Source organism: Gastrolobium bilobum, unplaced genomic scaffold (assembly GCF_033153095.1).
Source record: "Gastrolobium bilobum isolate Gb01-03AN ecotype WA unplaced genomic scaffold, APGP_CSIRO_Gbil_v1 utg9312, whole genome shotgun sequence".
Classification (NCBI taxonomy): Eukaryota; Viridiplantae; Streptophyta; class Magnoliopsida; order Fabales; family Fabaceae; genus Gastrolobium; species Gastrolobium bilobum.
The window spans coordinates 329,792-348,710 of record NW_026898497.1 but is presented as its reverse complement, the minus strand read 5'-3'; the positions used below and the strand labels follow the sequence as shown (position 1 = coordinate 348,710).

Below are 18,919 nucleotides of genomic sequence, written 5' to 3'. Positions count from 1 at the left end.
CCACCTTTTTAAACCTCTTTATCAATTCAGATTTTCCAATTTCCTTTGTTATTTCATATTTCAATCTCTATTCTGTTTTCAAAATTTTTGTCACATCTGTCATTTAAGTTGCTTAATTCTTCATTCTTATTTTATAACTTAGGAAAGTAATTCAGAAAATTTTAAAAGAAAAGTGAACAGTAGTGTTTTAGGTCCATTTTAGATTATTTTTTACTTTACAATTTTATTTCTTTTATTTTCAAATAGTAACTCAGTTTTAAGCAATTACAAACTTTAGTCATTTCAAAACGCCAACGATCCTTGTGGGAACGATAACTGGGACTTATAACAGCCCTATATTACTTGTTGTCGCGTATACTTGCGCGCATTACTTGCACAACTGTTAGCAAGCCAACAGTACTTGCAAGAAAATTTGAAGACTACTGTGAAGGTATCAGGCTAAAGTTGAACTCGACTCATTAATGTCAGAAGGGAACTACCATTATTTAAACTGAGCTAACCTTAATGGAATTTTTTGATACACTGGATCTAGTGATACCTCACATCAATGTGTTTAGTGCAGGAGTGATAAGGTTAGATCATATAAAATGTATTTAAACTGAGCTAACCTTATTGGAAATTTTAAGCAATGAGGTACCTCAATTTCGTCAAAGTGCACACAACCTCAAATGTTACATTCTCAAATGATGGTAGCTCAGTTGGCGTTAGGAACTAAGCAAGTGGAGGTGAGAGCATGTGTTCGATCCTTCCCATTATCGTCTTTGGGAGAGGTTTAAATCTTTAATTCCGAGACCTGCCCCGATCGGATTAGTCACAAAATGATGAATCGATTGGAATATCTCAAAAATAAAATAAAGTTATCTGAACTAAATAATTTATTGAATTTGAAATGTGATTGAATTATTTATTTTTTAATTCAGCAGTTAAATCAATATTGAAAAAAAAAATAGCTTTTATTTAATATACTTTTTTGGACATTGAATTTCATGAATTCTTATGAAATATATTAAGTTTATAAAATTTCATAAAATTTAAAAATCAGTAAATATTTTAAAAATATAAATAAACATTGACTATAAAATTACACATCTATAACTGTTTAATTAACTTAAAATTTGATGTGAATGATTATTAAGATAATATCACATGATTTAATAGTTAAATTGTATTATTTTAAAGAATAATTAAACAGAATAAGCGTAAACACATATTATTGTATCAAGCGAATCGTTTCTAACACAGATTTGTGAAATTTGTATTCGTATTATCAGTATTTTTTTTATAGGTGGAACTATATTATTATTTACTTAGAGTGTGTTATTGTTCTCTATCATAAACCTTATTGCTTTGTGCATGTTGAAAATACCTCGATGCCTCTGAGTGCTTAGAGTTAGTGCGATAGTTATGGTTGTTTTGTGATATCATGCAGGAATATTTATCACTATGGAAGTGCTGGGAATGAGATACATCATGGAAGATGTTTTGGCCAACATAAAATAATTATAAATTGTACGTCTAAATATGATTATATTTTGATATTGGAGGTTAAGGTAATTGGGCCTATTCTATTTGTATTTGGGTGAAGAGAGTGAAGTAGGCCCAACTCCCCCTCGTCATCTCCACTTCCTTCTTCTCATTCCATTTTCATTTTCACACTCAAATCTCAATACAGTTTCGTTTCGTTTCGTTTGTTCATGGCTTCTCCTTTTATTTCATTCTCAGCTTCGGTTTCCAACACGTCAACCACTCTCCTCCCTTGTCGCCGCTTCAATGCATTCCCTCGCCGGAGACCCTCTTCCTTCTCTGTGCAATCAAAGATCCGAGAAATCTTCATGCCAGCACTCAGTTCAACTATGACAGAGGGCAAAATCGTCTCATGGATCAAATCCGAGGGTGACACTCTATCCAAGGGCGAAAGCGTCGTCGTTGTCGAGTCCGACAAGGCTGACATGGACGTCGAGACCTTCTACGACGGCATCCTCGCAGCCATCGTCGTCGCCGACGGAGAAACCGCCCCTGTCGGAGCCCCGATCGCATTGCTCGCCGAGACCGAAGAAGAAATCGCCGAAGCCAAAGCCAAAGCAGCCAAATCAGCTTCTCCTTCTGCCGTTGCTCCTGCTCCCCCGGCCGAAACCACGAACCCTGCTCCGGCAATTTCTCAGCCGCCTCCTCCGCCGGCTAAGTCAGTTTCCGACGGTCCTAGGAAGACGGTGGCGACTCCTCAGGCCATGAAGCTCGCGAAGCAGCACAAGGTGGACATTGCATCGGTTGTAGGGACCGGTCCGTATGGCCGGATTACTCCGGCGGATGTGGAGGCTGCCGCCGGAATTGTACCGTCGAAGAGTAAAGTGACTCCGGCGGCTGCTTCTGCTCCGGCGACATCAGCTCCACGAAAAGCAGCTGCTGGTTTTGCTGCTGTTTCTCCGGCTCCAATTCCGGGTTCTAGTGTTGTTCCTTTCACTACAATGCAATCTGCTGTAGCGAAGAACATGGTGGAGAGTCTTTCTGTGCCTACGTTCCGTGTTGGGTATCCCGTGACCACTGATGCGCTGGATGCTCTGTACGAGAGGGTATGCTTTGGTTTGTGAATTGTGAATTTGTGATGATGGTTGAATATGGGGTTTGGTCATTTGATGTGGCATTGTTGTGTTTTTCAGGTGAAACCAAAGGGTGTGACTATGACGGCTATTTTGGCTAAGGCTGCTGCAATGGCTCTTGTTCAGCATCCAGTTGTCAATGCCACCTGCAAAGACGGCAAGAATTTCGCCTATAACTGTAGCATAAACATCGCTGTTGCTGTGGCAATCAATGGTGGTTTGATAACCCCTGTTCTTCAGGATGCCGATAAGGTCTGTGATTTCTCAGTACTGAATCAATATTGTGACTTATGAATTGAGCATTTTATGTACTAAGTTGTTTTGTTGTTACAGTTGGACTTGTATCTGTTGTCCCAAAAATGGAAAGAGCTAGTGGATAAAGCTCGTTCAAAGCAATTGCAACCTCATGAGTATAATTCAGGTTTCTTCATGTATTATTATTATTATTGTTATTGGTTATTTCTTCTTCGTGGAACTTGAATCTTTTAATAACCCAAAATTAATTGTGCCTGCAGGAACTTTCACGCTTTCCAATTTGGGTATGTTTGGAGTTGACAGGTTTGATGCCATACTTCCACCGGGCCAGGTGAGTGATGATCTCAGTATTTGGAGTATTGAACTAAGAGATTCCCTGACTCATTTTGTGGCAATTTGAACTTTTTTTTTTGTTAAACTTCGCCACTTATATTCAGGGGGCTATCATGGCTGTTGGAGCATCAAAGCCTACTGTTCTGGCTGATGCAGATGGGTTCTTCAAGGTGAAAAGTAAAATGCTGGTGAGTTAATCGATATATATATATATATATATATATATATATATATATTGTGTGTTTATGCAATTATGCTTACAACAACAGACAGAGCCCAGGTGAACACAAACACTTTTTGATGGAAATAAGGCCTTTTGTCATTGCACCAGAGTCATAATATGAAGACATAAACCTTAGATTGCATTTGCATGGTAAAATGCTACACAACGATATTTTTCTGAAGGTTTAATCGGAGGGCATAACCTAGATTCTAGATTTCATCTGCATGGTGTTAAACTTCACAAATACATGTTTCTTGAGTTAGTTCAATGGGTTTGTCTGAAATCTTCACCATAATGCACACTTATTTATTATTTTTAAATTATTTCCTGGATTACTGTCATGACTGATATAAACCTCTGTAAGTGTGTCCTATGAAGTTTCTATTTCTTGGATTTCTGATTGCTGCTATTCTTACCCAGTAAACCAAGTTTTTCAGCCTTCCAAAGGCTTCCTGTGACCATTCTTGTCTGGTCCGGAACATATGCCTTTTCTCTATTGAAGAAAGTATAATCTAGACTTTTCTTTCTTGGTCTTGGACACTTGGTCATGCTAATTGCTAGGTGACACAGGAACCTTAGTCCGCTAGTTTGATTAATTCGTAGTGGCATAGGTGCATCTTAAAATACTATTAGGAAGAGTTTATAGTTTATTGACATCCTTCTTCTGCTACGTTCCTTCACATAGTAAATGACAGGACTTGTTTCTCTTTCTTGTCATCAAAGATGGAGTTCCAACTTTCAATATTATTTTTCATCCACGTGGAGGACATGCTTATAACCACAATTTTCTCCGTAGTGTTTTGTTTTTCAAAAATCTCTTTACTTGATTCACTGCAAATTAATTTTAAGGCTCTATTTTTTTCAAACATTTATTAATAGTCAAATATCAAATTCTTCTTCAAGGAAAATTTTGATCCCGTCCCAGATCATGGTTTATGTTTTCTCCACTTTCTCTGCCATACCTTGCATCCTCTCACTGGACGAATGCAGCAGATAATTCTCTTAAAATTCTTGAGTTTAATCCTACTACTACCTGGGAGGAGAGAGTTTAGGGAAGGGAGAGATGCCATGTGCTACATTTTTAATTGTTAAATTCTCTTAATTAAATAAATATATAATCTACCATCTATCATCTGAATGTCGGAAATTTGAGTTTCGTTTTCCAGGCAGTATGTAATAGAAAGTGCAGAATCAGCATTTATTGCGTGGGATTTATATTTTGAAAATGTTTTTAATAGAAACTACAGAATTATATCCCAGAACATTGTGGACATTCTTTGTACTTTTTTTGTCTAAGATTTGAAAGTTTTTGTAAGCATTCAACAATTGTGTTTATCTTCACCATCGAGAATATGGAAGAAACAATAATTCCGTTGTGCCCTTTTCCCAGTAAAACACAGTTACACTACTATATTAAAATTTTATAAATTTAGGACATTACATGCTTCGCTTTTTGTTGAAAAAAAGGATTTAGAACATTTTATCCAGTCTTCATCAGGCACGCATCATCTTATAAGAGATGGATGTCATGACTCTTGGTTAATTTATGTTATTCGCTTGTCTTAAGAAATACAAGGACACATACACACTTCAGATATGACTCTTATGTCAGTTTTCTAGTCGGGACCATTTATGGAATTATAATTATTATTTTTTTATCTCCGTGAATCGAAATAATTGGGTCTAAACTTTCTTTTTTCAGGTGAATGTTACAGCTGATCACCGAATAATTTATGGGGCTGACTTGGCCGCATTCCTTCAGACATTCTCAAAAATCATTGAAAACCCAGAAAGTCTAACATTGTAGTCTTTCCGTATAACATAAAATTGTCTCTACCAGCGGATCATGAGTCGATAGCGTGTATTGAGAAGAAGGCCTAACATTTTGTGTTTTTCATGCACTTTCATTTTGTTATATTTTTTAGGAGCTATTCCGAGTTCCATTGACTTGACAGGGAGAAACAGCTTTGAATTATTTAAACTTTTTTTCGGGTAGGGGATGTAAACGGCCATTATGGCGACAACCAACGTGTAAAGCAGATAAGCAATTTTAAGCTTATGCTTTTGCAATACAAATTTAGTATTCTTTTCAATTCTTGATTTGATATTGGATTCTGAAATATCGGTTAGTACCGACATTCATTTCTTGTTTAAAATGAATGTCTCTCTTTAGCCCTCTGTCTCTTATCCTTCCCCCCGCCCCCTTAATCGAAGGCCATTACCAAAACAATTGCCACATAAGGGTTGAAAAGAAGGGGACGGTTCAAACAAATTTATTAAAACAAGAAAAGAAGAAGTAATTAGTACAGATTTGGTTATGTATAGCTTATTAAATTTTATTACAAAGGAATTAATTGGTTTAACTGGTAATGTCTTTTTGCGCAGTCTTAGAACCAGGAATAAAAGGTGTTACCTAGTGTGACGAAAAAACACCTCAATCACTTACAGATTTGAAAATCTTAATAATCTAGCCGATTCTGTAATTCTTTGAACTGAAGTATACTTTATTAGGGTAATAAATTTCATTACACAGACCCAGACACTAAATGTCATAAACCATAATTCATAAGTCGCAAGTTTAAGTCCAAGCCAAGTCAATATTCGCAGGAGAGCACAATGTTCTGAATATGAACTGAATACCATTTATCGACATTTGGTTAAATCTTCCTTATTTTTTCAAACCACAGATGAGTATACTAAAATCTAAAATGATGAATCAATTCAACCTTGAATCGCTAACATATGCCTTTTGCTATCACTTCAGTGGTAAAAAACTAATTTGATATTCGGTAACAATGCACTGAATTCTGAATATCTTTATTTGCGTTTTTACAGCATTCAAATTACACTGTTTTCTGTGTTTCAAATAAATGATGTTGTATATACACAAATACAATGTATCTACTAATAAAAAAATAAAAAAATACAAAATAATAAACCAATGCAATTGAAAGTTTCACATGCCTTTCGTTACCATTTTGGTAAAAATCCTAATTTGGTTGTTCTGTGGATCTCCTAAAGGGCCAACAGCCGTTGAGAAACTATCATAACTACCTCATAAATTATAACAAAAAATTGAAGCATGCGAACTAGGGTTGCTATAGACAATGGAGCCAGACCACTACCTTCTAACAAGCAGACAGGGCTTTCAACTTCTCAAAATTTCTCTATAGAAATTCACCAGTCCAACGTAATATTTCGAGAGAGGTACAGTTTATCAATGTACTCTATAACTGGAATTGAGGCATTAATGTATCTTTTCATCTTCTTCTCAGCTGATTGCTCTGCAACAACATTTATGATAGAGTTCATGTCTCTGTAAGATGGATTGGTACAAGAAAATAATATCTGAATGATAATATGATTGGTCAAATTTACGACAAATCTAAGTGGTCTCACATGTTAGGATTAAAGATACTTCTTACATTGGAATGGCAATTTGGATGATAGTCAAGAATAACTAATGACTGCCAATATATGGAATCAGTTTTTTAATTTATCTCTATATAAACACATTACATGTATGATTCGATACTTTAAATAAGTCATCCACTGAACATTATCAAAACGAAGCAAGTTACCTGTTTCATTGAGCTTCATCAAAAGTTGCTCTCTTGTTGGAAGTGTATACATACCAGCATACACAGCTGTTCTTACTGTCCATGTGTGATAGGGTGCACAAACCTGTGCATAAGCTGTTGAAGCCACTTCTTTTAGGGAACTATCACTGAAAATGCCAAATAACAAATCAGATGGCACCACTAAACCCCAGGCTCTTAAACTAACTAGATATTATATGAAAGTACACGATAGTATTTTGAACTTTACAAACAGGAAAATTCTACTCCATTGTTATTTGTATATTTGTATATCACATGGATAATTCAGCATCTTATATAAGTTTTTATACACAAAAAAGGTTTCTCAAAAGACAAGATAAGATGCAACTATTAAAGAGGATCCCATACTCAGATGACAAAAGTTGTTCGAATATAGCTCTGACAAGATCAAGACCCTGCCGAACTCTACGCAGATTACGTGAAAAACTTCCTGATGTTTTCACTGTGTCACTGGCGACATCAACTTCAAGTATATCGTCTAGAGTGGCACATGTCTTTGATGCTTCCAGTAGTCCATGTAACTGAGACCGTATCATTAGAACAAGAGATAAAATTTCAAAATCAGAACCCAGAAAACATGATGAAATAAATTGAAAAATTTGGAAGTAAAGGAAATACTAGAGCAGGAATGAGTGGAGGAAAAGTAACTAAATAAACCAAAGAACAACAAAACAACCAGCATGATGAAGTGTCTTAAATCCAAGCTATTGTTTCATTGTACTCGTTAAATAAAGGGAAAAGTGTGTGTCATTTTAAAGGACGTAAAGTTGTGTTATAAAAAAAGTAAAAGCGTGGATTCCATTTCTTCGTAAGAGTAAAACGACATAAGTTGTGTGGTTTAAAAGGAGAAACACTTTTTCCCTCAAATAAACTGTAAAAAGCAGCGTGTACCAAATGATAGAAACTCTTGGAATTACATAACTATAAAAGAGACCCCATTCCATGGTATATCTTTCCGTGAAGTACACGAATTGATAAGCTGCCAAATTATACATATACTACGGCATCTGACTTTGTACATGTTTTTCCCATCAAAACCAAGGACATAATATTAGGAATAAGGATAAAATAATATTTAAATTATGTAAACAATGAATGTATTCATCTACTTGTATTTATGGGTTTATTAATATATACATCTCTCCAATAATTACTACGAAAGGAAAAATCTGTTTATATAATTCAAATATTAAAACATCCTTAATCCTTATTCCTAACAGATAATTAGCACATTCGATAGCAAACACTTCTACTCCATTGCTTAAAGAATTCAAAACAATTAGCAACATTAAATCACATACTCCAATTTCAATATGATGTCACAAATTCCAAAGTGGAAATAATAATAATATTGAAACTTTGCAATCATAATAAAAAAAAAGAAAAAGAAAAAGAACCTTGGCGACGTATTCCAATTCAGCGAATTTGAAAGCAAGGCCAAGACATCTGAAGAGAACAGAGACGAGAGAAGCAGCCTCGCAGAAAGCGTCCAACCGAATATCTTCTTGTTTCGTGGAACCATTCTTTCTTTCCTTCACCCATTTCCCAAGTTTCTCAAACGCCTCCGCTATGGCAGAAAGAGGCGACGCCACCGCCGCCGCCGCAGAATCCTGTTGTTTAATCACGCGCTCATCCATCACGGGCTCACTACTGACCATCGTTGAAAATCTGCGCAACATTAGATTCTTCTAATCTTAAAAAACAGAATTTATAAAACTTGGGAATTGTTGAAATGTCAACAAAGGTGTGATGGCGTCTTTGGTTGTTGAAAATGGAATGGGAAAAGCGTGTGAGAAGGTGGAGTTTGGCTTCTGGGAAACGTTGGTGATAAGGAGAATTTGTGTATAGGAAGGTTACCTAGGAATGCGGAGTGCCTAACGTTGAAAATTCAAAATGTTGCAAAACAAAACAAAACAAAACAAAACTATTCATTTTCCCGAAAAGCAGAGAGACATGACCAAAGCGGTGTGAAACGTCAACCGCTTGTAACTTCGTGGGGGGGTTTGCGGTTGAAGCTTCGCGCCATTACATAACATCGTTATCATGGTATTTAACTAGTAACCACAAAGCCCATATTGTTTCTAATTGGGCCTAACCATGTCCATTAATCCTCAATAATAATATTGTTTTTTTTTTTTTTCAAAACCAGGTAGGTCCCACTATTTTCTTCAACTTCTCATTTCCCTTTTGGTACTGCGTTCAAGTTTATACACAAATAGTTTCATAACTTGACGAAAACTTAAGTTATTCAAGTGATTAATTAAGGAGACTGTAAGTAAAGTGTACTAGATGATTTTTTTTTTATAAAAAAGACAGTCAAAGTATATTAATTTTTAATTAAAAAATATTTTATTATGAAAAAATTAAAGTATCACAAAAGTATTATTCTGTGAAATATTTATAAAATTCTAATCTTGATCTCATAATTTCTAGTGAATAGGTTTGATGAGATAATTTTATTGGCAGAGCTCTGAAAATTGCAATGAATAAGCGATTTTAATCCCACTAATACATTTTTTGTCTCATTCCCATCACATTTTCCCTCTCCCAATCCCACTTCTGCCGTGGCTCATCCGTTGAATAAAAAATTATTCAAATAGTGTTATAACTTATAACAAGATATAATAATAATGATAACAACATAAAAAGCATCATCACAGAAGAGTGAGAAACATATAATAAACAGCGGAATCAACTATACCTCTATATTTTTTTGAAAATATTCCAATCGGTTCATTGTTTCGTAATTAATTTGATTCGGAATAGGTCTAGGATTAAGGCTTTAAACCCCTCTCAAATGTGGTACTGGGAAGATTCAAACACATACTCTCACCCCCACCTGCTTAGCTCTCATGCGTCAACTGAGCTACCATCCTTCGATTCTATACCTCTATATAGTTCAACTTAAGTGTGCATCTGGACATCAATTCGCTTAATATATAATTTACAAACTTGCAACGGTGCGATCAACCAATAAAAGTGCTCCAACATTTTCTTGTTGGGATTCTAATTAAAAAGCCAACTTGACACATTAGGCGTAGCTATAGACTAAGAAAAGGTGCTTACCACCACTCCCAACATATTTTGAGTAAAATGTACATTTTTTGAAGGCAAGGCAAAAAATATCCCATATTCGGATATTCCCATTAGGCCCTGTTAAACAGTAACAAAATTATCTGATTTATAAATTATAAGTGCGTTCGCAACATAAGGAAAACTAAAGCTTGAATTTCATTTATAAATTAGATCTTGATTTTAAAGTATTAACAAAAATAAAAAGTCTGATAATTAAAATTAAAATGTCATATTTATCTATAAATTTAGATTTAAAAAATATGTTAAATATGATAATTGTATAGAGTTTAGTTCAATTTTAAAAATATAAACTATTTTATCCTTATTAATTTTTGTTATCTTTCAAATATAATAACCATTCTTTACAATAGGGATGAGCACAATTTAACTTGGTTCTTTTTCAATCAAATGGAACTGGTTTTAATGGTTCAACTAAAAACCAATTTCTTTTTCAAAACTAATTTTAAAGGGGTAGAAAATTAAAAGCATGCAAGTAATTAAGAAAAAAAATGGCTTAAGTTATTCTGCTTCCCAAATTAATTCGAACAAAATGCTTCAATTATTGAACCGATTTTGCATAAAGTTATTTGATTCTTAATCCGATTAAAAAATATATATTTATTCTTTTCATGCGGTATAATTCAATTCATAAGCCGGTTCGGTTCTTTAGGAATATTACATTGTAAGTGTAACAATATAAAATAATAAAATCCAATTACATCAACCTCATTTTTAATGAACTCCAAACATAATTCCTAAATCAAGGCAAATCCAAATTTTTATAATAAAAACCAAACATGAAATTTAATTTTAAATTATTTCAATTCAGGTCATTGTAAATCATTTATAATTTTAAATGATTCCAATCTCGTCTTTTAGCAAGTTTGCCATCTATAGACTTGCCGATAAGTATTTAAAAGGATTCACACTGATACATGTAAAAAGGATGCACAATAAACCAATAATACAAGGCAAGCGACTATTTATACGAATATTGAGAAAAACGGTCGACGGAGAGGAAATACAAGGGAAATAATATGGAGTAGGTAAAAACACCCCTTGTCCACTTGAGATTTGACATTATCAGACATTACCTCATTAAACATCGAGTATAACAAAGACCCATTGAGAGAAGAGATAACAGGAAATAATTTACCAATTGGAAAGGAGATCTATTGTTCCTCGAACTCATGCATGTGATCTAAAAGGTAGTTGGCAGCCAATTCCTCATTTTTGTTACAAGCAAAGAACACCTCCAATACGATTGCACGATCAAAACCCATTGCTTCAAGCTGTGGTAGAAAATAAAAATCACAAATTATTAACTACATAGGAACTTGTTAACAAGTTAACCCCCGGTAGGCCGGTACACCTCTGTAACAGCAGGGGTCTTTCCAGAAATACCAGTCTTAACATTTTTTATGTAATGCTCAGTGACGCTCACCCACGAAAAGAGATACTAATTGTTAAAACAATACTCCGATTGTTTCCGAGGTACAGTAGAGGAACCAAATTTGAACAAGTTATGCTTAAAGCCTGGTTAAAAGTTAGATCCACTAAGTTTCAAATGAATGGTCCACCTGAATACCTATATTAGTTTGCGTATGCTGTGAACATAAGATATGGACAACTACTATTATTCTTGACAGACTCGGTCACCATATGTATAACATCCTAATAAGTGAACAAGATAAATAATGCCCAAAAAAAAAGAAAACACGGATATAACGCTTTAATGTTAGAACTAAGGGATGACATCAAGAAAAGGCACCAGGTAGATTTAGGTAGTTCTAAATGAATATGAAACTGAAGTTTTCATTATCCTTATAGGCTTCGGACAAGGAAACAATGTCTATCATTCAAAATGCTTTATATAGGCAAGAGGTCAAACTTACACGTTCAATTGCTTGGCGCTCCTCGGGGGTGACAGTTACTGATTGTGGCATGCCGGAAGCCAGCTGCCCGAATATGTTCCTAAGAGCATATTAACAGCAAAAATTAAGCCACGGGACATAAATGGATAGGTAAAAGGACTACACATCCCCTCCCATCTAAACACAAAGTAAAAGAAATTTTTTTGCAAAGAACATCTAAAGATGATATCTCACCCTTCGCCACCTTCAACGGGTTCATTAATCAGGCGAAGGAAGTCAGCCTGATGATCTCGAATCAATCTCATAAGATGAGGATTTTGTTTGCCAAGCTCTTGGAGCATAGGCTGCAGCAAGAAAAAGAATAAGGGAATCCTGAAGAAGAGTATATAGGATACATTATTGAGGCAAAGAAGAAAACCTGCAATATTTGTGGATTAGCCTGCACCATAGCACGCAATGCTTGGAACTGAAATGCAAATGAACAAAATTGAAGAATCTAGTTAAGACAGGCCTATAAAGTAAGAAATTCAGTGTACATGAGCGAGCAGGGAAATATAAAAAATACTTGTTGACTGTTGCGAAGAAAATCTAAAGAGCCAGCACCAGCAGCACCCGAACTAACATTGGGGAGGCCCTGTTACAAAAAGTTAAGAATACCACACACAAAAAAAATAAATAAAACTTGAAAAAGGGTATTCTGATATATATTAGAATTGTAAATAATGTGTACAAGGGATTCTCTATTTATAGAGAATATGTGACCTACTTTTAACCTAAAGGCCTTGGCCCAATACAACAAAGGGCTTGGCCCAATACAACAATAAACTAAATAATAACTAAATCAATATTATTTACAACACTCCCCCTCAAGTTGAGGAATAGATATTTATCATTCCCAGCTTGCTAGTAAGTTCTTGAAATCTGTCTGAAGGAAGCCCCTTTGTTAATAGATCAGCTAATTGACGCCCAGTGGGAATGTATGGAGTGGTAATCAACCCGCTATCAAGTTTCTCTTTGATGAAATGGCGGTCGACCTCAATATGTTTAGTCCGATCATGTTGAACTGGATTATGAGCTATACAAATTGCGGACTTATTATCACATAGTAGCTTCATAGGTCCCTCACATTTTATTTTGAGATCATCAAGTACAATTTTCAGCCACAGTAACTCACAAATGCCTTGAGCCATAGCTCGAAATTCAGCTTCTGCACTTGATCTGGCAACCACATCTTGTTTCTTACTTCTCCATGTCACCAAGTTACCGCAAAGAAACATGCAATAACCAGTGGTAGAACGACGGTCAGTCATGGATCCAGCATAATCAGCATCTGTGTAGACTTCTAAAGATAGATTGCCATCACGTCGGAATAACAATCCTTTACCAGGAGTACCTTTAAGATACTGAAGAATTCTCTCTACAGCCTGCATGTGTTTTTCCTTTGGATTGTGCATAAACTGACTGACAACACTAACAGCATAAGCTAGGTCTGGTCTAGTATGGGCCAGATATATCAATTTCCCAACTAGCCGTTGATATTGTCCTTTATCAACTGGAGGACTCTCTTCTTCATAGCCCATCTTGTGATTCTGCTCAATAGGAGTATTAGAGGGTTTACACCCGAGCTTTCCTGCTTCTTTGAGAAGATCAAGAACATATTTCCTTTGGCTGATAAAAATTCCTTTGCTTGAATGAGCTATTTCTATCCCTAGGAAATATCTCAGTTTCCCAAGGTCTTTGACTTCGAACTCAGAGGCAAGCCGTGTCTGCAGAATCTGTCTCTCCACAAAATCATTACCTGTGATAATAATATCATCAACATATACAAGGAGCACAGTAAGCTTCCCGTTTTGGGAGTGCTTGAAGAAAAGAGTGTGATCTCCTTGACTCTGTCTATATCCTAAGGTCATCATAACCTTAGTAAACCTCCCAAACCAAGCACGAGGTGACTGCTTCAATCCATACAAGGCCTTTTTTAATCGACAAACTTTATTTTCCCACTTCACAGAATCAAAACCAGGCGGGATTTCCATGTAGACTTCTTCTTCTAACTCACCATTGAGGAAAGCATTTTTCACATCAAATTGATTTATATCCCAATTGTAATGGGCAGCAAGGGACAACAAGATTCTCACTGTATTCATTTTTGCAACTGGAGCAAAGGTTTCTTCATAATCAATGCCATAGGTTTGAGTGTAACCTTTGGCGACTAATCGAGCCTTGTATCTCTCAAGAGTGCCATCAGAATTATATTTTAGGGTATAAACCCATCTGCACCCTACTGCTTTCTTTCCGTTGGGTCTATCAATAACCTCCCATGTTTTATTTTTCTCCAATGCATTCATCTCATCTTGCATGGCTTGAGCCCAATTCCCATCTCTCAAAGCTTCATGTACTGATTTTGGGATTGAAGTAGAATCTAGTGCTGAAACAAAGCTTTTGTGCTGCACAGAAAGATTAGCAGAGGAAACAAAATGGGAGATAGGGTATTGAGTACAAGAGGGACAGGAAGAACAAGATTTCTTGGAACAAGATCTTTTTCCTTTTCTTAAAGCAATGGGTAAATCATCAGAAGCAGTAGTAATGGGTAAGTCATCAGAAGTATCATGATCAGAAATATGAGATTCAGGACTTACCAGTGGTTCAGACGATTGAGGTTGCTGTTGAGGCAATGTGGGCTGTTTCCTTCTTTGATATACCAATTCAGGTGTTACAATCTTCCGTATCTCTTGTGTACTTGATGTATCAGTCATAGGAGGATCAGTCACAGACACATTAGGAACAGGAACAAGAGGAAGAGACACTGACACAGGTGAAGGAGTAGACACTGAAGTTTCAAAGAAGGAAGGTGATGAGTCTTCTGGTGAATCATTCTCCCCCTGAAGATGAGGACCTTGGAAAAAGGACTCAGATTCCTGAAATGTAACATCCATAGAAACAAAAAATTTCCGACTTCCAGGGTGATAACACTTGTAGCCCTTCTTATCAGGAGCATATCCAAGGAAGACACATTTAAGAGCCCTAGGATCCAACTTACTGCGATGCTGTTTATGAATATGAACAAAGACAACACATCCAAACACTCGAGGAGGAAGACTTTGCAAAGTTGGAATAGAAGAAAAAAAGGAAGTCATGGAATGAATAGGACTTACATGATCGAGAACCCGAGTGGGTAGACGATTGATCAAGAATGCTGCAGTAAGAATGGCATCTCCCCAATAGCATTTGGGTACATGTGTTTGAAACAATAAGGCACGAGCAACTTCAAGAAGGTGACGATTTTTCCTTTCAGCAACCCCATTTTGTTGAGGGGTGTCTACACATGTAAGTTCATGAATCATACCTTGATTTTGTATAAATTGGGAAAAAGAGTGATTGACATATTCAGTACCATTATCTGTCCTTATTCTTTTGATTTTTTTACAAAATTGAGTCTCAATCATTTTATAAAATTGAAAGAACAGTTTTGGTACCTCAGACTTTTCATGCATTAAGTAAACCCAAGTTACACGAGTGCAATCATCAATAAAAGAAACAAACCATTTATTTCCAGAAGAATGAGGGACCTTAGAAGGACCCCAAACATCAGAATGAATAAGATCAAAAGGTTCAACACTTTTAATAATACTAGAAGGGAAAGACACACGATGATGCTTAGCAAACTCACAAACATCACAATGATAAGACTCAACAGACTTAGACAAAAACAAAGACGGAAATAAAGACTTGAGTAAACTAAATGGAGGATGTCCCAAGCGCTTATGATGAAGCCAAATCAGAGAATCAGCAGTTGACTGGCCATGTGACAGTAAGATGTGATCCTTAACATGAGTTGCAGGAGATTGTGACACCAGATAATACAGCCCACCTTGCTCTTTAGCACCCCCAATCGTCTTCCCTGTGGCGAGATCCTGAAAAACACAGTGAGTAGGAAAGAAGGTTACAGTGCAATTTAAATCTTTTGTAATTTTATGAATAGAAAGAAGATTAGTAGAAAGTTTAGGGACATGAAGAGCATCTTTGAGATGTAAGGAAGGCTGTAATTTTATGTTACCAGAACCCGCAACTGATGTATGGGAGCCATCAGCTACGGCTATCGTATGAGTGCCAATGGTAGGGTTATAAGAGACAAAGGGGTCAGCACAACAAGCCATATGATCAGTGGCACCAGAATCAACAACCCAAGAATGTTTAAAATCAATACATGAAGTAAGAAAAGAAGAAATTTTGGAGCTCATACCAGTCATAGCCAAATCACTAGTACCAGATGGCTTACTCAGAGAATCAAGTATGGTTCGAAGTCGTTCCAACTCATCTGGACGAAATGCAGGTTGGGTCTCATTAGGTGTAGGAGCTATATCAGAAGAAGTAAAATGCGCTTGACCACGCATCCTTGCCATCTTTTCTAAGACAGTTTGTTTTCCATGGAGGCGATAGCATAGATCCTTGATATGACCTGTTCTTTTACAATAAGAACACCAGCGATCATCTTTCTTAGGTCTAGAAGATGCTCCATCAGAATATTTTGGAAAGGAACTCCTGTAAGTAGAACCATCTTTTTTTGTTGAAATCATAGCAGACCCATCAGTGGGTTTAGAAGCAGCACCATCTTTTGATGATAACATGACAGATTTATCAGGGTTCATCATAACACCCCGACGATTCTCCTCTCCCCGAACAGTATTGAAAACAGCAGAAAGGGATGGAAAAGTTTCTTTGCCAAGTATCTGAACCCGAATAGGATCATACTCGGAATTCAAACCAGCAAGAAAATCAAAAATACGCTCATTTTCTACCTCCTTGGCTAAAGCAGTAGCATCTGCAGTACATTTCATCTTCAAACTCTGAAATTGATCAAGTTCAGTCCATAACTCCTTCAAGGTGCCATAGTACTCAGTCACGGATAAAGAATCTTGTTTTGTAGTGAATATTTTATTGCGCAATTCATAGCGCGCAGCCATATCCTGTTTCAAGGAATAAGTGGAGCGGACAGTTTCCCAAATCTCCATAGCAGAAGACAAGAACATACAATGACGACCCACTTCAGGAGTCATCGAATTCCACAACCAAGTCATGATAAGAGAATCCTCATTATCCCAAACAGCAAAATCGGGATCCGTGGCAGCAGGAGCAGGGCCATCAAGATGAGCAATCTTATTGCGACTCTTGATGGTAGTACGAATGAACTGAGACCATGACAAATAATTTGATCCGTCAAATCGATAACTCTGATGTAGATTTGGAAGATCATTGTGACCAAGAGGGGTCACCACAGATGAGGTAGAATTTTTTTCAGATAAGTTTAGAGTTGAATCACCGTCGGAAGTGGCCATACTGCAAAACAACTCAAGGAATAGTACCAATAAGCCAAAAAATCACGAAAAAAATTACCAAACGAGGTCCGATCAAAGAGGTGAGCACAGATCCAACACGAGCTTGGAGAGTCGGTCAAGACTGCACCGGTCCGCAGCCAAAAAGCAACCGTCACGCGCTGTCACGCGCCGGTGAAGCTGGCGGCGCGTGAGATTCACGCGCAGGGAAAGAAGCGGCGCGTGGAGGCGCGTCTGACGTCCGATCGGGCTGGGCTTTTCAGGCGAAGGTCGTCCAAGGATTGCGAACCTATCTGGGGCTGATCGGAGTTGAATGGCCACCAAAAAGAAGGTCAATCGCGATGAACAGTGTTCTTGGTTAGTGAAAAACGCTTCTGTTTGGAGGTGACGTTGAACGGTTCAGTTTGGGGTCTTGTTATTGAGGAAGATGGGAGAAAAACAAAGAGAAGCAGTGATCTCTCGGTCCAAGAGGTCCCCGGAAAATTTTTCCGGTGGCGGCTGATGGCAGCGAGAGATGGAAAACAAAAAAGGGTTTCGTAGGCGCGGAAGCAGAGCCCTCAAGATCGAGAGCTCTGATACCAACTTGAAAAAGGGTATTCTGATATATATTAGAATTGTAAATAATGTGTACAAGGGATTCTCTATTTATAGAAAATATGTGACCTACTTTTAACCTAAAGGCCTTGGCCCAATACAACAAAGGGCTTGGCCCAATACAACAATAAACTAAATAATAACTAAATCAATATTATTTACAACAAATTTCCACTTATACATTATTTGTGTGTGTTTCATCATCCTTAGAAAATTTCTAACCTACTTCCAAAGTCACCATCTAAGATAAGAAATTTCTTGATGCTTTGGATTTCTTTTAGCTTTAATTATTTCTCTTATTGACATTATCCTCTAATAGTCAAAAATGGCGTGACAAATAATGCAAGCACGACGATTCTTCCTTTCTGGTAGCTTGCTTCGCACGTTATGATGAGACTTTTCCAAGGACACAGACAACTGTGTCCCAATCTCCACCTCCACTATAAATTTAGCACGCACACTGCCATGGTTAAATCACCAAAAAGCTTGAACTAAAACTTTGATAACTGAACTTTGCGGAGCAATTAATTAGCCATGAATATCAGATTTGGAGTACTTGTGTGCTCAAGCTTGCCTCTGTTGACCTGCTTTATGGAGTCCATAGCTCAACTTTTTGCTGCTGCTGCTGCTTCTCATTCACACTCCACCACAGCGTCCGAGGAAAATATGTTGAACAAGAAGAAAGACGATGTATCAAACACTGCTAACGTGGCAGCCCAAAAGCACTTTCGACAAATTCAACGCATATGTTAAGAGGATGTAGGATTATAGTTTTAGGGGGTAATGTAACATTTTGATAATATTTAAGATTAGGAGCCTATCTAATTTTCTTGAATAGAACCAGAACAGTTGTTGTTGCATGATTGAAAGGTCATGGGTTCGAATTCAGGAAAGAGTTTCTTTGTAATTATGCAAAGATAACACTGCATACAAGAATTGTCTTCACCTCATACTTGATGTGGGTTTAACTGAGAGTATTTTTTTTTTTTTTTTTTAATCTTGTCAGATTTTTAAAAAA

At 36.7% G+C, this 18,919-nt stretch overlaps 2 protein-coding genes across 3 annotated transcripts; one reads left to right on the top strand and one right to left on the bottom strand.

Annotated features, from left to right (window-relative positions):
• The first annotated feature begins 1,676 nt into the window (after positions 1-1,676).
• On the top strand, positions 1,677-5,448 carry LOC133316882 (dihydrolipoyllysine-residue acetyltransferase component 4 of pyruvate dehydrogenase complex, chloroplastic-like). 2 transcript variants are annotated; one of them, XM_061518680.1, is made up of 7 exons: positions 1,677-2,343; positions 2,398-2,570; positions 2,658-2,849; positions 2,931-3,018; positions 3,113-3,183; positions 3,290-3,373; positions 5,111-5,448. In XM_061518680.1, the coding sequence occupies exons 1-7, from the start codon at positions 1,695-1,697 to the stop codon at positions 5,213-5,215; spliced, it is 1,362 nt and encodes a 453-aa protein (XP_061374664.1). In that variant the 5' UTR covers positions 1,677-1,694; the 3' UTR covers positions 5,216-5,448. The 2 variants fall into 2 exon arrangements, with proteins under 2 accessions (XP_061374664.1, XP_061374663.1); XM_061518679.1 differs by having other exon boundaries at positions 1,677-2,570.
• Positions 5,449-6,283: 835 nt separating this feature from the next.
• On the bottom strand, positions 6,284-8,819 carry LOC133316904 (ACD11 homolog protein). The gene is made up of 4 exons (XM_061518703.1): positions 8,426-8,819; positions 7,377-7,549; positions 6,990-7,135; positions 6,284-6,692 (listed from the first exon to the last, which is right to left on the bottom strand). Exons 1-4 carry the CDS (start codon positions 8,705-8,707, stop codon positions 6,586-6,588), a joined length of 708 nt encoding a protein of 235 aa, XP_061374687.1. The 5' UTR covers positions 8,708-8,819; the 3' UTR covers positions 6,284-6,585.
• Between the last annotated feature and the right edge of the window lie 10,100 nt (positions 8,820-18,919).